This window comes from Lutjanus erythropterus, chromosome 1, assembly GCF_056507025.1.
Source record: "Lutjanus erythropterus isolate fLutEry1 chromosome 1, fLutEry1.hap2, whole genome shotgun sequence".
NCBI classification, from domain to species: domain Eukaryota; kingdom Metazoa; phylum Chordata; class Actinopteri; order Lutjaniformes; family Lutjanidae; genus Lutjanus; species Lutjanus erythropterus.
Genome location: NC_139317.1, coordinates 38,494,526 through 38,513,278, shown reverse-complemented (window position 1 = coordinate 38,513,278; position 18,753 = coordinate 38,494,526). Strand labels below are relative to the sequence as shown.

Genomic DNA, 18,753 nt, shown 5'->3' with positions numbered 1-18,753 from the left:
AGCAGTAGTCCTGCTGCTGCCAGGAGGAGAATCTCTTTTCTTCTCTTTTATCTGCGCGTGGTAAATGATGCTGCGCGCTGATTGGCTGCTGGCCGCTGACTTGTGCTCCATCCTGAGGGCCGACTCTCACAGAGCCGGGCAGAGTGCTCAGTCAGCGCTCCTCCCGCGCGGTGCTCCCCGACACCGCTACCTGTCTGCCGCTCCTCCTCACACACACTCATTCACTCACTCACTCACTCACTCACACACACACACACACACACTCATGAGTGCGCGCTGCGTCTGTGCGCACCACCGGCCGCTGCAACCTGCAGACTTCACCTGAACGGGACCAGAAGCACTAAACAATGCGTGCAGATTGCATTATGCGGTATCGCAGGTTATTAGTACTTTTGCGCTCTTTTAGGAGGTAACGGGGGAGGTGTCAGCGCGCTGCCATCACCATGGATTGCCTTTTTCTTCTGATATGGACTTTACCCATTCCGCTGGTCGGCTGCACCTCACTCAAGCTCCTGTCCACCCTCTTATCCTGGAATATCATCAAGGCATGTGGCACTTTATTCAAAACGAATCAGTCCAACACCTGCACCAAAACAAACAAACACTTGTCACTTTTCGGCATGATTTCTGTCAAACTAACTGCTCTCTGCACTGAAGTGATCATTATTTGTGGTGAAAAGTAAAGACAAGTGATTGTCACCCCAAATTAAACTCAAGTGCAGCTCATGTTTCTGCAGAGAAGCTCCATTTATCACCTTTTGGCTTCTCTCAGTGCTTGCAACCTGTTGCTACCTGCCCATTTATGATTTTTTTTTTTCTGCAGACGCTGCATATTTACTGCTCACACACCTCCCACACCGTGTCGGCCAGCTATTCTTCCAGCGACAGCCACGGATTAAATCACGGTGAGTGCTTGTCTTTTGACATCTAAGGATGTTCCTTCCAACTGGCTTCAATCCATGTTTGCAGAGAGAAAGTGAATAAAATAAGATATATGGCTTCATGTGGGTCCAGTTACCAGACCAGTGGTTCCCAGAAGATGTTCTTGAATGAAAAAGTTGACATTATTACAATTTTACTATTGCCTTTTTGGCAAAAAATGTTAGGAACTCCTGCTTAGATCTTTGTAAATTGCTTACACTGCTACAATAGCTATGCAGGCATGACCACTGAGTACAGTGCACATTCTGGGATTCCCTCCTGGCTGATTTAACCTGCACAAACTGAGGAAAGAAGTTAAGATGAGAAGGATTTTTTGTGAAGAAAGCATCCTGATTGTCCCAGCAGTCCCATTATTGAAGAGTTCAGGTGCCAAACATAAAGTCAGATGCTTTAACAAGGCTGGAAGAGAGAGGAAACAATGAGAAAACTGCTTTTACTATGGAGTCTCTCATTGTATTGAAATGGTTAGCAAATAAATTATTTCAGTATTTTATGTGCCTGGAACACCATGACAACTGCATGAAATCAGAACATCATAATATTTACAACCCCTGGGTCTGAAGAATTGACCCACATCTGACATGCATGGAAGTATGATGTTGGCATTATGGCTTCTGTTAAAAGCCATCTGTGATCCATATGAAGCGCTGTGCTCAGAGCAACAGCTGAGTGCTGAACCTTTAACTCTCGAACACAAGCTTGTCATCTCAGCAACAGAAGTTTTGTTTCTCACTGGCAGTTCTGAAAGTTATCTGTTAAGATGCTGGGGATACGTCTGGAGTGCATTTCTTGGTATAACTGGCTACATATGACACAATGCTGAGCTATTTTGATCGCATTTATGATATAGTTTGGTAACAGAGTTTGTTTTTGTCGGTCCGAAACAAGATCATCATCTAACATCTTGGACTTTGAAAAACTGGGATGGACAGTGGTCACTATTTTATATTTTCAGCCATAGATTAATTTTAACTTAAGTCTTTGTTGTTATTTAATAACAGCAAATAAAAAATGTTTACAGGGGCAAGTAAATACTGACTTTGGGCAAGTAGATGTCTGACCCACAAGTGAAAAAAAACATGTTGAACCTTCACAGGGTTTCAGCCGATCCTTAAAAATTCTTTAAAAAGTCTTTAAAAGTCTAAAATACATTTTATTTTTAGGCCTTCAAAAGTCTTAAATACATTGTGACAAACCTTAGAAAATGATCAGACTATAGAGTTAACATTGTTTTTATAAAGCTGAATTAACTTTCACTTGAATCTGTTTTGGGCAAAAAATGTACCAGTAATGCTGTAACAAGTATGAAATAAAACTGTGCATGTGCTATTTTTGGTGGGATGCATGTATGACTGTCTTTGAGATGTCTTTACATGTCTTAGATTCAACTTGTTGAAACCTGCAAAACCTGTTATGGTGTCATTGTCGCTGTCTCTATGGACATTTAGAAGCAAGAGCTAAATGCAAATGTTTGCACTCTTTCTTTAAATATACTCTGGAAAACGTTGGAAATTAGTGACTGAAGCAGAAGGATAAAGCAGGAAACTGTGTATGCTAAAGAACTGAAATCAATGACAAAATAACTCCTGGAGCAAAAGCATCTGAGTATTTGATGTTGGCACTTTCACGTGATTTCCTGTCCTCCTCAGATTACGTGTTTGTCACCCCGGTGGAGGTGGACTCTGATGGGGGATACCTGACGCACGATGTGACCAGGCGAAGCCATCGCAGCAGGAGGTCCCTCTCATCTTCTCTGCACTACCGGCTCTCGGCCTTTGGACAGAACATGCACCTGGAACTGCATCCGTCCTCCGTGGTTGGCCCGGGGTTCACCGTGCAGGCGCTCGGCTCGGACGGCATATCCACAGTGATGGGTGATGCAGGGTTTCACAGCTGCCTGTATCAGGGATTTATCCGTAACCTGTCGGCCTCCTCGGCAGCCATATCGACGTGCTCCGGACTCGTAAGTCTTTGCCAGTAACTTTTTGGTTCTTGAGACATTGCAAGGTTTCGCTATGTGAAAAACTCTTTAATTTGATAACATGGTTGTATCCTTAAGTGGATTTCATGGTTTCTGCATGGTTGAGATGATTTACCATCCCTTGGGTTGATTGGACATTTCAAAACCAGGTTAGATGATCTCAAACATGCTAATAGGACTGTTTTCCATTTTCTATAAAGTTTCAAGGACATTTTGGAAATAAAAGGCTCTCACCCAACTGATTTTGTGCTCCACCCCTACCTCAAGCCTTACGCCTTTATGCCCAAGAAGCCCTCTGTCCTCTAATGACCTGATTGTTTTGATGCATCATTGTCTGCGCAATGCAGACCTCGCTAATATTGTAGGTGAACTGTAACATGACATCATTGCCCAGGAGTCTAAGCATCAGTTTCTAGTGCTTTGTCAGGCGCTTCTTTGAACATTGGGAGGAGCAGAAAGAAGAGAATGAAAGGATAAAAGGAGGAGAGCGGGAGAAGAGAAAAATGTTACAGTGCTGACAGTGCAGCACATGAAGAAAGGCCATAATTCAGTTTCACTGTTTATTGTAGCGCCAGCACACATGACAAACACACCCAGCGTACTGATCAGAGAGGACGGTCTTAGGAAGGCTGGATCGACTCTCTGTTTGTATCTGTCATGTGTACTGGCTTTAAAATCAACGCCTGCAGGGAACTGATTTGTTAGCTTGTGGCAGGCAGGGCATCCACAAGTCCAGCTGTTCACACCAGCACTAATTGCATGATTGCCTAAAATTGGAGGACTGGTTGCGTTGCCTTGTGGAAACGTGTCTTCATCACATTTTCCATGTCATTGGTTTTGTTTGTGTATCTGAGTTAAGTTTTGGTCTCTGCTATTTCCAGTTTTCCTCAGTCACCACACCCACTGGTTTGTAAACGAATATTAGAAAAAACAGGTCAACATTTTGGGAAATTTACTTAATTGCATCCTTTCAGAGAGTGAGGAGAAAATCTCAATATCAGTTTCAGGTCTGTGGGTTAATTGTGGAGCTGGAGTCAGAATGGCTTTAGTCTAGTTTGAAGCGTGGATTACACTCCCAAGTGGAGACCTGCGCAGGATGGATGTTCATAGGGAGTCTACACATGTATCTTCTAATGAAGAAGTATACAGCACATGGACCCTCACACACTGGTCATCCTGGAAAGTATAATCTAGTATTAAGACCCATTAGTAACTGCAGGCACAGTCGAAACCTAATTTTGTTTACCTGTTATCCAGAAGCAGGTTATATCCTCAAAGATATTTCTGTGATCTCACACATGTCTGTCTTCAGCCTGGAATGACAAAATGTTTGCCCGGCACAAAACTAACATTTAGATCCAATATTTCCCCAGGCTGCACTGCTGCAGGTAGGATTTAAACTTTGTTTTAGCCTACAGCAAACATAATTTCTCTGGGCAGACACAAGACATTTGTGTGGTCGAGGAAATACTTTCAAACCTGCTGCGGTATAACAGGCAAAAATGTTTAGACTTTTCACCTAAGGTTTGTGTAAAGGGAACACAAATTGAAGCTAACCTGCTGTATTTGTGCTAAATGCGAATAGCCTAGCTTAAAGGCTGGAAGCATGGGGAAAGAGCAAGCCTTCCAAAGTAATAGAAAACTTACTGACAACTCGAACATGCACTTTTTAACCTATAACATCTGTTAACAGAAATTAATAAGAATTTTTCTTTTAGCTAACCAAACAAACCGAATGCTGAATAGAAATAGTGAGCAAACGGATAAACTGAAAGTTACATTCCTGTTCATTTGTGAGCTCTAGACATGTTGGTAGGTGTGTTTGTTCAGTTTGAACAGAGGTTAGCTAGCTCATTTCTTTATGTCTTTATGCTAACCAAGCTAAACATGTTGTAATGAAGGATGAAACTATTAGCAGTTTCACGATAAATGAATTTCTTGATAGTATCATTGTTTAAAACTTATATCATCATTAGAACCATGTTTGATTACTACACTTTGAAAAACTCAGAGAATTCAATAGAAAGCTGTTGAAACTCTACTGCAATACTACTGATAACCCTGATATTTTTGGTTACTATGATCTTGATATGACATTTTCATCTCTAGTTGTGACTCCAACTCCATACTTTATGTACAGTTTAAAAAACGATATTGACATTCTCTGTCTTAAAATTAAAACAATTAAAAATGTTTCCCAAGCATCTTAGGGCGTGCTTGATTTGGCTTGAATTCTGAGCAAAACCAAATCAAAGAATTGACAATATCAGTGATGTTTTGGCTTTTGATGCTGACTTTTATTGACTTGTGTGAACTCACATTCAAGGCAACAGATATATTTTCCTTAAACCACATGGACTCTGTAATTACAAGATCCTTTAGCTTTCATTCGTGGTTTATGAGCTACCTGGACCCTCTGGCCCACCAGCCCACACGCATTCCTTGACACATCCCACACCAGCCTGAGCCAGATGGACACACTACACCTCCATAAAAGCCATACCTCCATCTATCATCCAGCCTTCATACCTCCTCTTACCTCCTCCTGTGCTGTCCCTGCTCTTTTGTCCTCTGTTTGCCCTGCCTCTACATCTCCTCTTGTTTGCAGCAATTAAAGCCAGGGTGAAGTTTGAGCCGCCTGGCTGGCACTGCTAATCTTCGCATTGTCCCTTTCATTAGGCTAGCTCCCGCTCACAATAAAACACCACTGACCCGTTCTCTTAAAAGCGCTCGAAGAACACAATGTGATTGGGTCGTGATTGCATCTGAATGGGCCGGGACGGACACTTTGATCTATTTTTTACTCCTCCCAGGCTTTTGCTTCGTTTTTTTTTCTTCTTCTTCCTGTAGAGCGACCTCAGGGCCACTGTTGGTTGGATGTTCACTCGGCTTGTTAAATGGACTATGGATAAGGAACACTGTTAGAAAAACGAATGAGACAAAATGACAAGTGCATCCAAAGGGAGCTCTGGTCCCTTCCCTCCTCTCAATGTCTTTCTCTTTGTCTGTGTGCTGCTGGACTGCTGTGAGGCTTAGAACAACTAAAGCAGTTGACCCCTGCTTGCCATCTTTGCCTCTACCCAGAATACACCCCAGGCCTGTGGTACTATTTATCCAACTAGATAATTTGGTGTGAGGTGCAGAGTTTTGGAGATATCGGCCATAGAGATGTCTGCCTACTCTCCAGTATAATGGGATTAAAGGGCATTTGGCTTGTTGTGCTCAAAGCACCAAAAAACTTTTTTGAAAAAAAACAGAAAAATAGTGTCTCTTTACCAAAATTATGATCTGGTTACTCAAAATAATCAACAGACCTTGTGAACAGGTTCATGTAGGACGTACTTTCTTGCTCCAGTAGAATCTAACAGAATTACTCTCTTTTCTACTAGAACGGAAGTAGTTCCTTTATGAAACTGCTCATGACAAGGTCTCTGGATTATCTTGGGTAACTGGGTCATGATTTTTGGAAAGAGACACTGGTTTTGAATTATTCAAATGTCTTATTATGGAGCACCACAAGCTGAGTGCCATTCAGTCCCATTATATTGGAGAGAAGGCAGATATCTGTACATCCAAAATTCTGCAACTCACACTAACGAAATCTGAATGGATTAATAGCACTACAGGCCAGAGAAAAAGCAATTTTTTTTATTTAGGAGTGAACTGCCCCTTTGAGCACCAATGAGGAAAGAGCCATTCAAGCCTGCCTGATGCAGTGACAGGGCCCAAGAAAAAGATTAAGGTGGGATTAAAAACAATGCTAAAGATAAAGAAGTCAGGAAAAAGACAGGAAGACAGAGAAATCTAGGTAGATGCAAGAGAGGGAAAAGCAAAGAAGGTGAAATAATGAATGAGAAGCGCTAGAAAGAGAAAGTGTTGTGCAAGAATAATGTGAATTCATTGTTTGGAAGCTCCCTGGGAGGCTGGACAGTCTATAGAGAGTTGGAGAGATGGACTCTGTTTATGTCAAAGGGCTTTGGAGAAGAAATGGGGTGAGAGCAAGAGAAAGGGAGAAAGAAAACGAGCTGCCTCGTACTTCATGTCATTGTCTCCTTTCAACAGGGCAGACGAAAGAAGAGAAAAGCGAAAAGAGAGTGTGTGAAATAGGGTTTTTGGACTTGACCTGCTTGTTAATAGCAGCAGAGGTGTCAGCACCAGCTACCCGGCCAAACTAAGGCGAGGTCCTTTTTTTAAAACATTCACCCAGACCAAGCAGATGGAAGTGGGATATTCAGCCGTTTAAATGAGGACCAGGGCGAGATGGTATTAAGAACAGGGCAGGGTGGATGGATGGATGGATGACTGGCAAAGAGGGATTTTCTACTGTAAATCCTTATTAATTGAACATGGTGTTATTTGTCGTGTTTTAATTACAGTCTCCGTGTCCTTACAAAGCACCGCACTCATGTTTCTGAGTGAAATGAAGTTGTCTGTCTCTCTTTTGCATGAGAGATGAAAGGATGTCGTTTGAGATGTAATGCTCTCTGATTTGTAAGAGGAGTGGAAGAGGAGGGGTGGAGGGGTCTTCTCTCTTTCTTCTTTTGAGGGTTTCTCATCCGAGGTCGCTCTGCTGGTTGACCCCAATCCTCTCTGCTCATGTGAATGGGGGGGTGGGTGGTTGTGGGGAGAGAAGGGGGGGTGTCAACCTGCACTCTCACACAGGTTCTTACTATGTAGTGCAAGTTCAGAGCTGCTCGCCACTCGTGTGAATGCAGAGAAGAGAGAAGTGATTTACTGCTCCACTCTGTCCTTCCAGCCCCTTCCCAGGATAGGATTCTTCTTTCTGGGGTGACGAGGGCAGATCTGAGACCTGCGCTGCCAGGCCTGTGCCTGTGAATAAAGTAGCCACTCTATACATATCAGAATGTTATCAGAAATGTTACGTTACTTTTTTGCAGCTCATGAAGTAATTAATGAAAATATAATACGCAAATAAAAATTGTGAAAATACACCATAGGATTTGCAGTCATCTAAGGCTGCATAATTCTGAGAATATTGAATATTTTGATTAATCTGTAAATATTCTTTTGAATAAGTGTCTGGGCAACAAAATCTCAGGAAACAGCAAAATATTATATAACCTGTTTTTTTAATTCTTGTTCTGTGTATCTTTTAATATGAAAAGCACTTTGTGCGTAAACTTCAGACAGTTGTACTTGACAAATAACTTAAAAAAGGAGTCAATTATACATTTTAAAAAAGATTTTGTTGATTGACTAATCATTTAATCGACATACTCATGTTCCGGTGGCCACAAAAATGTACTTTATTGAGTTTTACTCCTATACTGCGAGCCTTTCTTCAACACAAGGTTACTGTTCCACAAACTTTTCAGTGCACCTTTCAGTTCAACATGCTATAAAAACATTAGTGAACAGTCCTTGTCACTGGCTAGCTACCGGTATGTTGGGTCTACAAATGGGGCTTTTCCATTGGTACATTTGACTGTGTCAAGTCAATCCATGTCACACTGATTTTCAGTTTCATTACCTCTTTTAATGTGCTGAGTTCCACCCGAGATGGACTTTCTCAGGAGTGAGGCCAAATGGACACATCTAATGATGTAATGTATCGCTTTGTGTGCCACCAGTTTCCTCAACTAGCTGCGAAGTTTAACTTGTTTTTCTTTGGCAATATTACCCTCAGGAAACATTATTCACAATTCGTGGATAAAATGGACAACAAAGTGTTACAGTTCAGGAAGGCTGTGTTAATTTGTTTTAAATTGCCTCTTCTGTAATGTTTTTTACAAACGTTTACATTTGGGCCACCAAAAATATACCCTGGTCACCAAATCTAGGGGCTTATTTTAGGATGTACAGCACAATTTATAGTCTTTAAACTTATGGGGAATGGCTTAAGATACAATAAGTCAACTTAAACATTTTACCAAACTCTCTGCAAATGTAAGCATCTAAATTTGGTATTTCTATCATCTCTTTTTTCTTCTTTTCCATAGGAGTCGGTGGGCTTTACAAAATACACTATACAGCATCTTTGACGTTTCCCAGTATGGCTGCTTTAAATAACACCTTAGGTCATGACTTGGCAGTCTTCATTACTGAAACATTTGAGTGTTGGATTTACCTCATGCTGGGCCGGCGATGTCAGGTTGTGGCCAAGCTGACCATGACCTTTACTGTGACCTTTCCCAAGCCCCTGCAGGGCAGGTCAGAGACAGGTTAGACTCTATGGAAACTGAGCTCCAACACACCCCTGGTTCACTGTGACCAATAGTTGTAATTCAAGTGATCAGTTTTCTTCTTCCTGAGGAACATTGCAAGCTTTTCGATTAAAACATTAAGTGCAGTGTCATTTATTTGCTTGTCAGTGCATGGTATCCAGTTGTGAGTAAAAGCAGAAGAGATCAAATGCAGATTCAAAGTGAACATTAAGAAATACTAGTGATTGGCATATTTTGTCTGTTCTTGTTTGAATCATTTGGATTCAATCATCCAGGGTATCCTGCAGGCGCACCGCCTTGCCTGAAATAATGATTGCATCCACTAACATCAGAAGAAATCATTACACTTTTATGAAATCTATTAAGCCTCAGGGAAAATGAGCAGAGGCACTAATTCACACAGCGGAGGCCACATTTAGAATGAGTTAGCTGACTGTTTAGACCGTCATCTAGACTAAATTTATCATGAGACAGGATGGTTCAGATGTGTCAGGATCCGTCAGATACAAGCTCAGCTGGCATCATCGATTGATTACATGGTATATTTGAACTTAGGTATATATGTAGCAATTCACCAGAGACAATTAGACAAAGAGAAACAAAGAGAAATCAAAGTGCTTTGTCTTTATCTGCTGCTTTATATGCTGGTTGAAATGTGAAACACTGATGATCAGTGCAGCCTAGATGTGGGAATGTCTTGGCACTTGACAACTTGATTTGATTCTGATTCAGGGTACTATGATGCTTATGTTTATTAAATAATTATCACTGCATCTTGATGCATCAAAATTTCAAGCTTTTAAGCCATGAGATGCTGGTCAGATTGTATCCATCTGCAGTTGTTCTCATTCAGCCATTCTAACCAAAACTCAATAAGTAGCCTAGTTTAGAATAATGACATGACACCTCTTATTTTTTCCCTCAGAGTGCATTTTGATGTACTTTGTGTTTGATTTTCTTAATTTGCTTTGCTCCTCAGTTGCCTCTTTTTACTTTTCCAAGTCTTTAGTCCTTGCAAGCATCTACAATGAAATAATGCAAAGATTTTTTTTTACCATGGTTTGGTTTTGCATAAGCTCCAGAGACTTCTTGATGCGTTTTAGGAGTTGGCCTAATGACCCAGCAGCCCGCTAGGTGTCACAGTTCATAGCTTAAATGTGTGTTTGCGCACCCGTGTGTGAGAGAAAAAAACAGCAGAGAAAGTGTCAATACACACCTCCTCTTTTCTCTTCTTCAGCCCCCTTCATCTTTTCAGGCAGCGCAGATCAAACCTGTCTGATGGCCGTCGTTGACACGGTGCCGCATGTTGTGGCATCCATCGGCGACTGCCGTAAGAAGGGGGCTCAGCCCCCGACCCCTGTCTGCCTGTACCAGACACAGGGCTCCCTGTGGTGTGAAAAAGGCGTTTGCTCTTTTCCCGGGCCTCACTATTGATGCTGGATGCACTGCAGCCTCCGGAGGGCTTTGTGCTTGTAGAACACATCACAGTGTGAACATGTGAGAGGTTGAGCTCCAGTACTTGTTAGGAAAATGTGACATCCTCTTTTGCAAAACTGTTGCTGGCATCAAAGCCTCTTAAGTCCTTTGGTTATTTTGTAAAACGTGCATTTGAGGAATAATTGATTTGAAAGTCAGTTCTACTCCAGAACTGCTGCATGGGATTATGAAATGACATTCAAATATCTGAAAAAGTGTCTGTAAACTACATCTGGAAAATAAACGGATTTGGCCAAAAGACATATATTTAAACACTCTGTTTGAATATTTAACATGTGTAGATGTTGTAATCCCATTAGACTCCTCATGGAGTTGAGACAATATAAGGTTACTCATCTGTAGGGTTGGGAACTCAGACAAAATATGATGTGTGTGTGTTTGTCGGTGTTCTCCAAATCCCTTAGGCTTTTGCAGAGTTAAAATGACACTTGAATGACCGATTTCCAGCCAGCACTTGGGCCATTTGTACCTGTCTGTTTTCTGTAAAGGCCAACAAATTGGAACGTCTCCCTGCTACAATATGCCTTTCTGCCTTGGCCATAATTCAGCTCCTGGGCTGGGCCACAGAGGAGCTCAGAGCTTGGCGCTACAAGAGGAGAGTGGCCCGGAGCCGTTCCCTGGTGGTCTGGACGCTGACAGTGATGTAGTGCCCAATGTTAGATGCCAGCAGGAGAGGGGGCTCAGGCTCTCAGCATGGGTGTGGGATGTTGTGTGTGTGAAAGGGGGAGAAAAAACAGAAAAGTCTGCGTGCAAATGTGTATATGTGTGTGTGTGCTTGGACGCCCTTTCTAGTCTGTGCAAGGTCTCTCTCAAGACTCGCAAGACTAATGGCTGGTGTTGAAGTCTTCAAGTGGATGCTGCAACTTCTACAAACAGAGCCCATACATCAAATCTGACCTACTATTGTCACCACCGAACAGCATTTAACATTGCTGTGGTCAAACAATCCAGGCTTACAGTAAAGCTGGCAGTTACAGTTTTTTATATCGATGTATTTTCTTGTCTAGTCTTTGTTGGCTGGGATAAATACCACAGTAATGTTTACTGCTAAAAGACCAAACCAGTTCTGTTCAAGATCCTTGGAGTCTTTGGTGCTATCCAGGGAAGCAGTCCACGTTTTCACCAGTTTGGTGTAGAATCATGGTAATCAAAGATGGCATCCTTCCTCAGTGGGCATTGCACAATGCGCAAAGACCTGTGTAATATGACACGCCCACTTTAATTCCCAAGGAAAACCTGCTATTCTTTGGTTTGGGAACCAAAAAGTTCCAAACCAGTTCCTTTTTCGTGGAAACGCTAGAACAGTTGGATTAAGCACAGGAAGTGGAACAGTCCATATTCCATTATGGTAGAAAAGGCCTAACAAGGCTTTTTTGTTTAAAGTCGCTTCTCAGCTGGACCCACAGCTTGTTTGCTAGATAGGACTATGATTCCAAGAAACCTGAATGGAACAGTTCAAGAACCAGAGCTAGTGTGATGGAAAGGGCCCTCAGTGACACACTAACCCTAACAACAGCAGGGAGAGAGTGTATTTTCGGAGCAATGGGCCTTCATTTTACAGATTATTGAAGGTCGGAACAAAGGGCAGCCCCGGGGTGGGGAGAATTTCACTCATGACCATGTAGAACTAGAAGAGCAGTTGCTGTCACTGAAGGTTTTGATGCTTCAAGTCAATAATGAGTTGTTGGATAAGTTAACAAGAGTGGTTATTTTAACAACTGGCCACATAGGGTGCCTTCTTCTCTGTATTAATTGGTATTGCTGGTTGTGTGATCAGTTATGTTTGGGCTGTTGTGTCAGTGTCCTTAAACACAGTAAGAACCTGTGTAAAAAGACACAACCATGGTGCTTATGTAAGTCAGAAGGCAAATGACAGGTTTTTCATAGTAAATGGTCTTTTAAGACAGTGTTGGACAAATTATTGTCCACGGTCGCACATTCAATAGCTTAGTCACCACTTCTGTGGGTGCGGTGAGATGTCAGTCTTCATAAAGCTTTTGTAATCATTGGTACAACAGGTCATTAAACAGGGTATATAACAGTGCATTGTTCCTGCTGTGTGATAAATACCAACTGTGAGAATTTTATTTGAAAACATGAACTGGATGTGAAGGAAAAGACAGTTGATGAATCTGTTGCATCTGTTAAAAATGGAATCCAGACTTTCTTTTCTTCCTTTTGTTTTCTGAAATGACATTGCCTCCATCAGTGTTCAGTGTATACTAAGGGGAATGGTGCAGTAAGCAGAAATCATGAATAGTAGGAGGAACGTGAGGCATGTGGATAAAACAGATTACATGTGGAGCTTTGCCATTTTGACACCCATGCACACCTGGCCGATTTCAAGAAGGAGGCGTTGTTTACTTTTACTTGTAGAAATACAGCAATGCAACCCCTCCATGTAACCTTCTGAAAAGGGCTTTTCACCTCTTTTGTACTGTCAGGATGATACTTTTGAAGAAGACAAACCAATGTGAATAGAAATTCTGGTGTTTTTCAACCTGGTTCTTACATCCTTATATAATTGTGGCCATATGGATCATGCTAACTTTGTAGTTGTAGAGATTCAGGAAAGGTGATTGATGGGCAGGGAGGGCAGAAGCATTGTAAAACTTTGCAAAGAGTCCAACTGCAAGAAAGAAATTAGTCCCCTGGAATTAAACCCAAGGCTGAAAAAGACTGAAATTCCCTTAACCCTCTGCCGCCTTCATCACATTGTGTGCATTTTGCAAGCCTGACCTGAAGCCCATGAACAGAATGGCTTTTGGAGGGCTTCATAGTTGTTTTTCTAAATGGCTGAATTGAATTGTAGGTCCTTTTCACTCCAAAGCTGAATAGACTTGTGTTTAAGTGCAAGGCAGGTTGGACCCAGGTAGGATTACACACCTCGAGCCACTAATGCCAATGGGGAACATGGTTTCCTGCTTCAGTCTGAAGCAGGTAAATATTTTTTTCTTCCTGGGAATTGTTAATCTTTTGGTATTGTGTTATTATATTTAGTCTAAGTTTTCATAGGTCCTGGAATTTTTGTGAAAAATTGAATTTATGTCTTTTGTGATCACTGGATATGATGGCCTACTGTAGAAACACTATTTTCCTTTTTCTGACAAATGAATAGTTTTGCTCCCTTTACAACCTTCAGTTCATTCAGCTCCTGTGGGTGTTAGGGTGTGACAGGCAGACACAAAGAGATAGCAGACTTCCCATCCCTGCAACCTCCACCTTTCTATCCCCATGCTGCTATTACTGGAAAATGGACAAGTCACTATCACACAGATTACACCACATTTACGTGCATTTCAGCACAATTAAAAACCTTTAAGTTGATTTAAATTACACTTACACATCATTTGCATCACAGCAGCACTGTATTTCTAAGTCAGTAAAAGTGTTAGAGCTGCACTGTAACCCAGTTAGAGAGCAATTAACAGCACTTAGAAGGAGGACATTTCCATTTGTATGGGCTGGTGTGGGAGTAGTCCTCCTGTCTCCTGCTGTGTCTACATGGGATAACGAGTGGGACCGTGCCCAAAGGCTCCACATGACAAAAGACTCATCCAACACCTTCCGTGTCTCTCTTTCTGCATGCCCACTTCTGCTCTGTTCCCCAGACATGCTCAGAGGGTGTCAGTAAGTTGTTCAAAGACAATTAGTGAGCCAAAACAAGGAGTGCGAGACCTCAGGCTATTGACTCATTGTGATCCTAATCAGTCGTACAAGAAGACGGTGATCTAGACATGCTATCATTAATGGAGTTGGTTGCGAACGGCACGGCTACAGTCCTCCAGTCCTGTTGTATTTCTATGAATGCTACTGTGTGCTGTGAAATACAGTCATTTGAAGTTAAAGGAAACTGAACCAGAGTTATGCCCTGTCATTGCTGCTTGGCTCTTGTCTACTGTGCCATCTTCTTCTGATCCAAGATCCAAAATTACCATCTCTTCTCAACCCATTTCTTAACCCATTTTAAATACACATAATTCACTTGAGCAAACTGTAATTACTCAGATTGTGATTCTATTGAATACGTTAGATGCCTGAGGGGCCTCTATGCTCCTGTATGATTTTCCCCCTCACCACACACCGTGTTCACGTGACTCTCTGCTGAGCTGGAGTGCAGATGTGCTTTAGAGCTCCGTAATCACCAGCTTGGGGCTTCTCGCCGCTCGGCACTAGTCTTTAACAGCATGTAAGCACTTACTCATTTGCCTTATAATATCATGGTAGGAAACCTTAAAAGAGGCTGCAGTTTATACAGAGACAAGCTAAAGATGCCGTCTCTCCTGACATAAACCGCTATGTTGCCAGAGACACAGAGCTGTTTGTTGGAGTGGCTTGTTTTGGCTTTATCCAAGGAAGGAGAAAAAGTCCTGAGAAAGTTTTTTAACCCTAGTTTTTCTCCTGTGGAAAATAATGCCGTTGTTCATTTGAGGTGATTTGGTTCAACCTGTAATCTGCGTGAATCTGCATGCGAGAGTGAGAGAAATGTGTGAGTCTGTGTGTAAACGTGGGAGGAAAAGTAAAGCGGTGTTTAGCAGAGAATGCTCATCCCTTTAATCTAGCCAAGTCTTACAAGTGTTAATGTACGGAGATAACTAGAGGTCTGCTGTATCAACGCTACAGCTGCAGCCTTTCTCTGGTGTCTGTGAACTCTGTGAAACTCTATACACATCATCCCTCTTTTTCATCTTAGGCTGCATCCTTTAAGGCACAGGCCAGCATGTTGGCCTTGAGTTTTCACTAAATAATACTGGAAAAATTATTATTAAAAGGGTTTGAAACAGGGAATAGTGATGTCCATCTATAATCTGCAAGATGATTATTGCTTTGGCATCACATTGCAGTTAAATTGCCTAGAGATCACCAGTGGATTCAGTCAGCTGACATTTTTAATTGCACTAGTTTCTACTGACTAGTAGACAGTAGAAAGAAATTCCACCATGAGCATCACAGCAACACCAGGCACATCTATTATACATAATCAGGCTGTGTCCTGCTTCAATTATTTGGTTTTACACTCTTTCATTTACTACAAGACAGAGGGATGGTTACAACATTATTAACAATGTCTACTGGTTGGTAGGAGAAATCGTGTTGGAGGAAACACAAGTAGAGTGAGCTGAATCAGTCTTGTAATAGTCACCATGCAATATCTCAGTATTCCCAGAATACATATATGTAAGAATACGGATGATTAAAGCACACTAATCCATAAAGAGCCAAGTTACATTTTTGAGGAGGCAATAGCCAGGCAGACACCATCAAACTAGTGGCCTCTGGGCCACATCTGGTCCACCGAAGCTTCCCATCAGGCCAACAGACTGGCCATTGATGAAAGTTTTGGATTAAAAATAATAATAATAATATAATAATTATGTATATATATATATATATATATATATATATATATATATATATATATATATATATATATATATATATATATATATATATACATATGTATAATGCTAGCTTTTATCACAAACTGTGCCTGTGGCAAAATTAGGACTGCCACTAGCGATTATTTATCAGTCCACTGTTTTCTTCAATTAATAGTTATTTGGTCTATCAAAAGGCAGAAAATTGTGAAAAATGTCAAACAGCGTTTCCAAAAGCCAAAGGTGACACCCACAGATGTCTTGTTTTGCTCACAACCAAAAGATATTCAGTTCACCAACATAAAAAAGTAAAGAAACAGAAAAAATTTCAGGCTGGAGACAGAGAATTTTGACCATTTATTCTTAGAAAATAAATCAAATCCACTAATTAATTATCAAATAGTTGAAGATTAACTTAATAATCAATTATTCATTAATTCATTATCCGTAATTGCTAATCCTTGAAGGGTCAGAGTCTATCCCAGCTGACGTTGGGCGAGAAGCGGGGTACACACTGGACAGGTCGCCAGTTCAACACAGGGCTGACACATAGAGACAGACAACCATTCACACCTATGGGCAATTTAGAGACACCAATTAACCTATTATGCTGCATGTCTTTGGACTGTGGGTGGAAGCCGGAGTACGTGGAGAGAACCCACGCAGACATGAGGAGAACGTGCAAACTGGCTGGGGGATTCAAACTCAGGACCTTCTTGCTGTAAGGCAGCAGTGCTAACCATTGTGCCACCGTGCCGCCCTAATAATCTAATTATAATCAATTAATTTTTGGAGCACTAGGCAAACATACTGCAAAAAAAGAAAATGCTGTATTAAGTTACCACTAATTAAACTACATTAAAAGCATTTAACTTGTGAAGCATGAGTTGAAGTAGTCCAAGGAAATACAAAGTGTTTACAAGAAAGCTTGACACTGACCGCTATCATTTATCAAAAATGCATCTCCAAAACAGCTGTCATTTTAGACGTTTTCTGAAAGCATGTCAGTTTGAAATATTGCAGGGAGTAATGGAACAAGAAGGAGCAGCCACAGTGAGCAGCCAAAGTGTAGTTATGGCAGCTCTGTGTATAGTATCCATAGCCCTTTAGTGCAGAACTATAAATCGACCTTTATGTCACACTTGGTCCATTGGTGCACTTCCACTTAGAGCTGCAGTAGGTGATATTTTACTTTGTTAGGTCTAATGGCAGGTAACCATTATGCTTTTATTAGTTGTTCAGTCCTTGGTATTCACTAAAACATACAATTCATGCTGACAAAAGAAAATTTAACACACACAGAGACACAGACCTCCATTATTACTGCAGATGGAATACATTTCCTGTCATTATCATCACAGGCACTTCCATCTGCTAACAGCTGGAAAAGAAAGTAGAGAGCTGGCAGATGTGACACAGCAAAAGAGTGTGTGTGTGTGAGAAAGATGTAATGGACGGGAGTTGTAAGTTAGTAGTAGCTGTAAGTAACTTTCATGGTGTTGTTGCTGGAATGCAGTGGTTGCAGGTTGGGAGTCAGTTAATAATCACACCACCTTTGTATGATGGCATTAGATATGTGCCGCAAAAAGACAATCTTACCATAAAATCCCACATTAATGAAGTAAAAGCTTATTTTCATGTTTTCTTAGCAAGGTAATGTTCTAAAGGTGTTAAAGCTGAGAAAAAGTTATGAAATGGTCTTCCGGTGTTGCAGGATGATTACTGGTATTGTCTGACAGAAGGAGCTGTCAGATTAATAGAAAGACCCAAAGTGCTTCATCTCTAAAAGAGGAATATTTAATGAGGTGTATGTTTTTACATGTCAGGTCTGTTGTAAATGCCAGACAGAGAGACAGATGAAAAGATGGGTAAATGAGAGGTGACAGCAGTGTGCGCTGATGGGAGACACCTCCTTTGACCTCCTCGAGCTCTGTTTTGAATTCCAATCTATTTTTGGGAAGCTGCAGTCATTTTTTGCCAAGGACCTTTTTCTGTCTTAATTCAAGTCTTTTGATTTGATATGTATTTTATTCATGGCCCGGGGGGAAATTTTCCTTCTCCATGCGGTGCTGCAGGAGCAGGTAGCTGTGAAGTATCTATCTCAAGGTTGTTTTGGCAGGTATTGATGTGCTGGGTTTCAAACCATTGACACTGCAGAACAAAACTCCCGACCACTGGACCATGCGGGCCTTACATGTAGTCAAAGTAATGAAGTTTGACAGTTAACTTCCTGTAAAACTTCCCAATGCACCATGGAAGATTGATGGAAGGAGAGGATGATTTATGGAGAGATGAAAGATGTGCTGGCAGCTGGACGGTTTTAGAGACAGACGGCTGGATGGTCAGAGGGATGGATAGGAGGATGGATGGATGGTTAGAGGGATGGATGGATGGTTAAAGGGAAGGATGAGGCTGATGATGGCAGCCTGCCATGTATCCAGGCACTGTTTTGACAACAAGAGCCCCGCCATGGCTTCCCTTTTGTCCTGCCTCTGTTTATTTTGCCACCTGCTAGTCTGGGGGGAATGGGGTCAGTTCAACAGGAGCAGGGTCCTGTCACACACTCATACACAATGACACACATACACACACACGCACATCAGTAGGTTGCTGGGGAAGTAGATGGCACTCACACACACACAAAAAGGTTAGAGGTCACTGGGTCAATGGGTGTATGTGTGTGTATGTTTTTGATAACTTCAGTGAATGTATGCTTTTACGGATGTGTGTGTGTGTGTGTGTGTGTTGTGTGTGTCTGATTGATTGCACA

The 18,753-nt window shown here is 41.6% G+C and overlaps 1 protein-coding gene across 1 annotated transcript in view; it reads left to right on the top strand.

Annotated features, from left to right (window-relative positions):
* Positions 1 to 228: 228 nt before the first annotated feature.
* adamts18 (ADAM metallopeptidase with thrombospondin type 1 motif, 18) overlaps positions 229 to 18,753 on the top strand; it is an 82,628-nt gene continuing 64,103 nt past the window's right edge. The window contains exons 1-3 of the mRNA XM_084721273.1: positions 229 to 545; positions 824 to 905; positions 2,592 to 2,905. Of these exons, the coding sequence (XP_084577399.1) occupies positions 444 to 545; positions 824 to 905; positions 2,592 to 2,905 (498 nt within the window). The 5' untranslated portion in view covers positions 229 to 443. The remainder of the gene's footprint in view (positions 546 to 823; positions 906 to 2,591; positions 2,906 to 18,753) is intronic.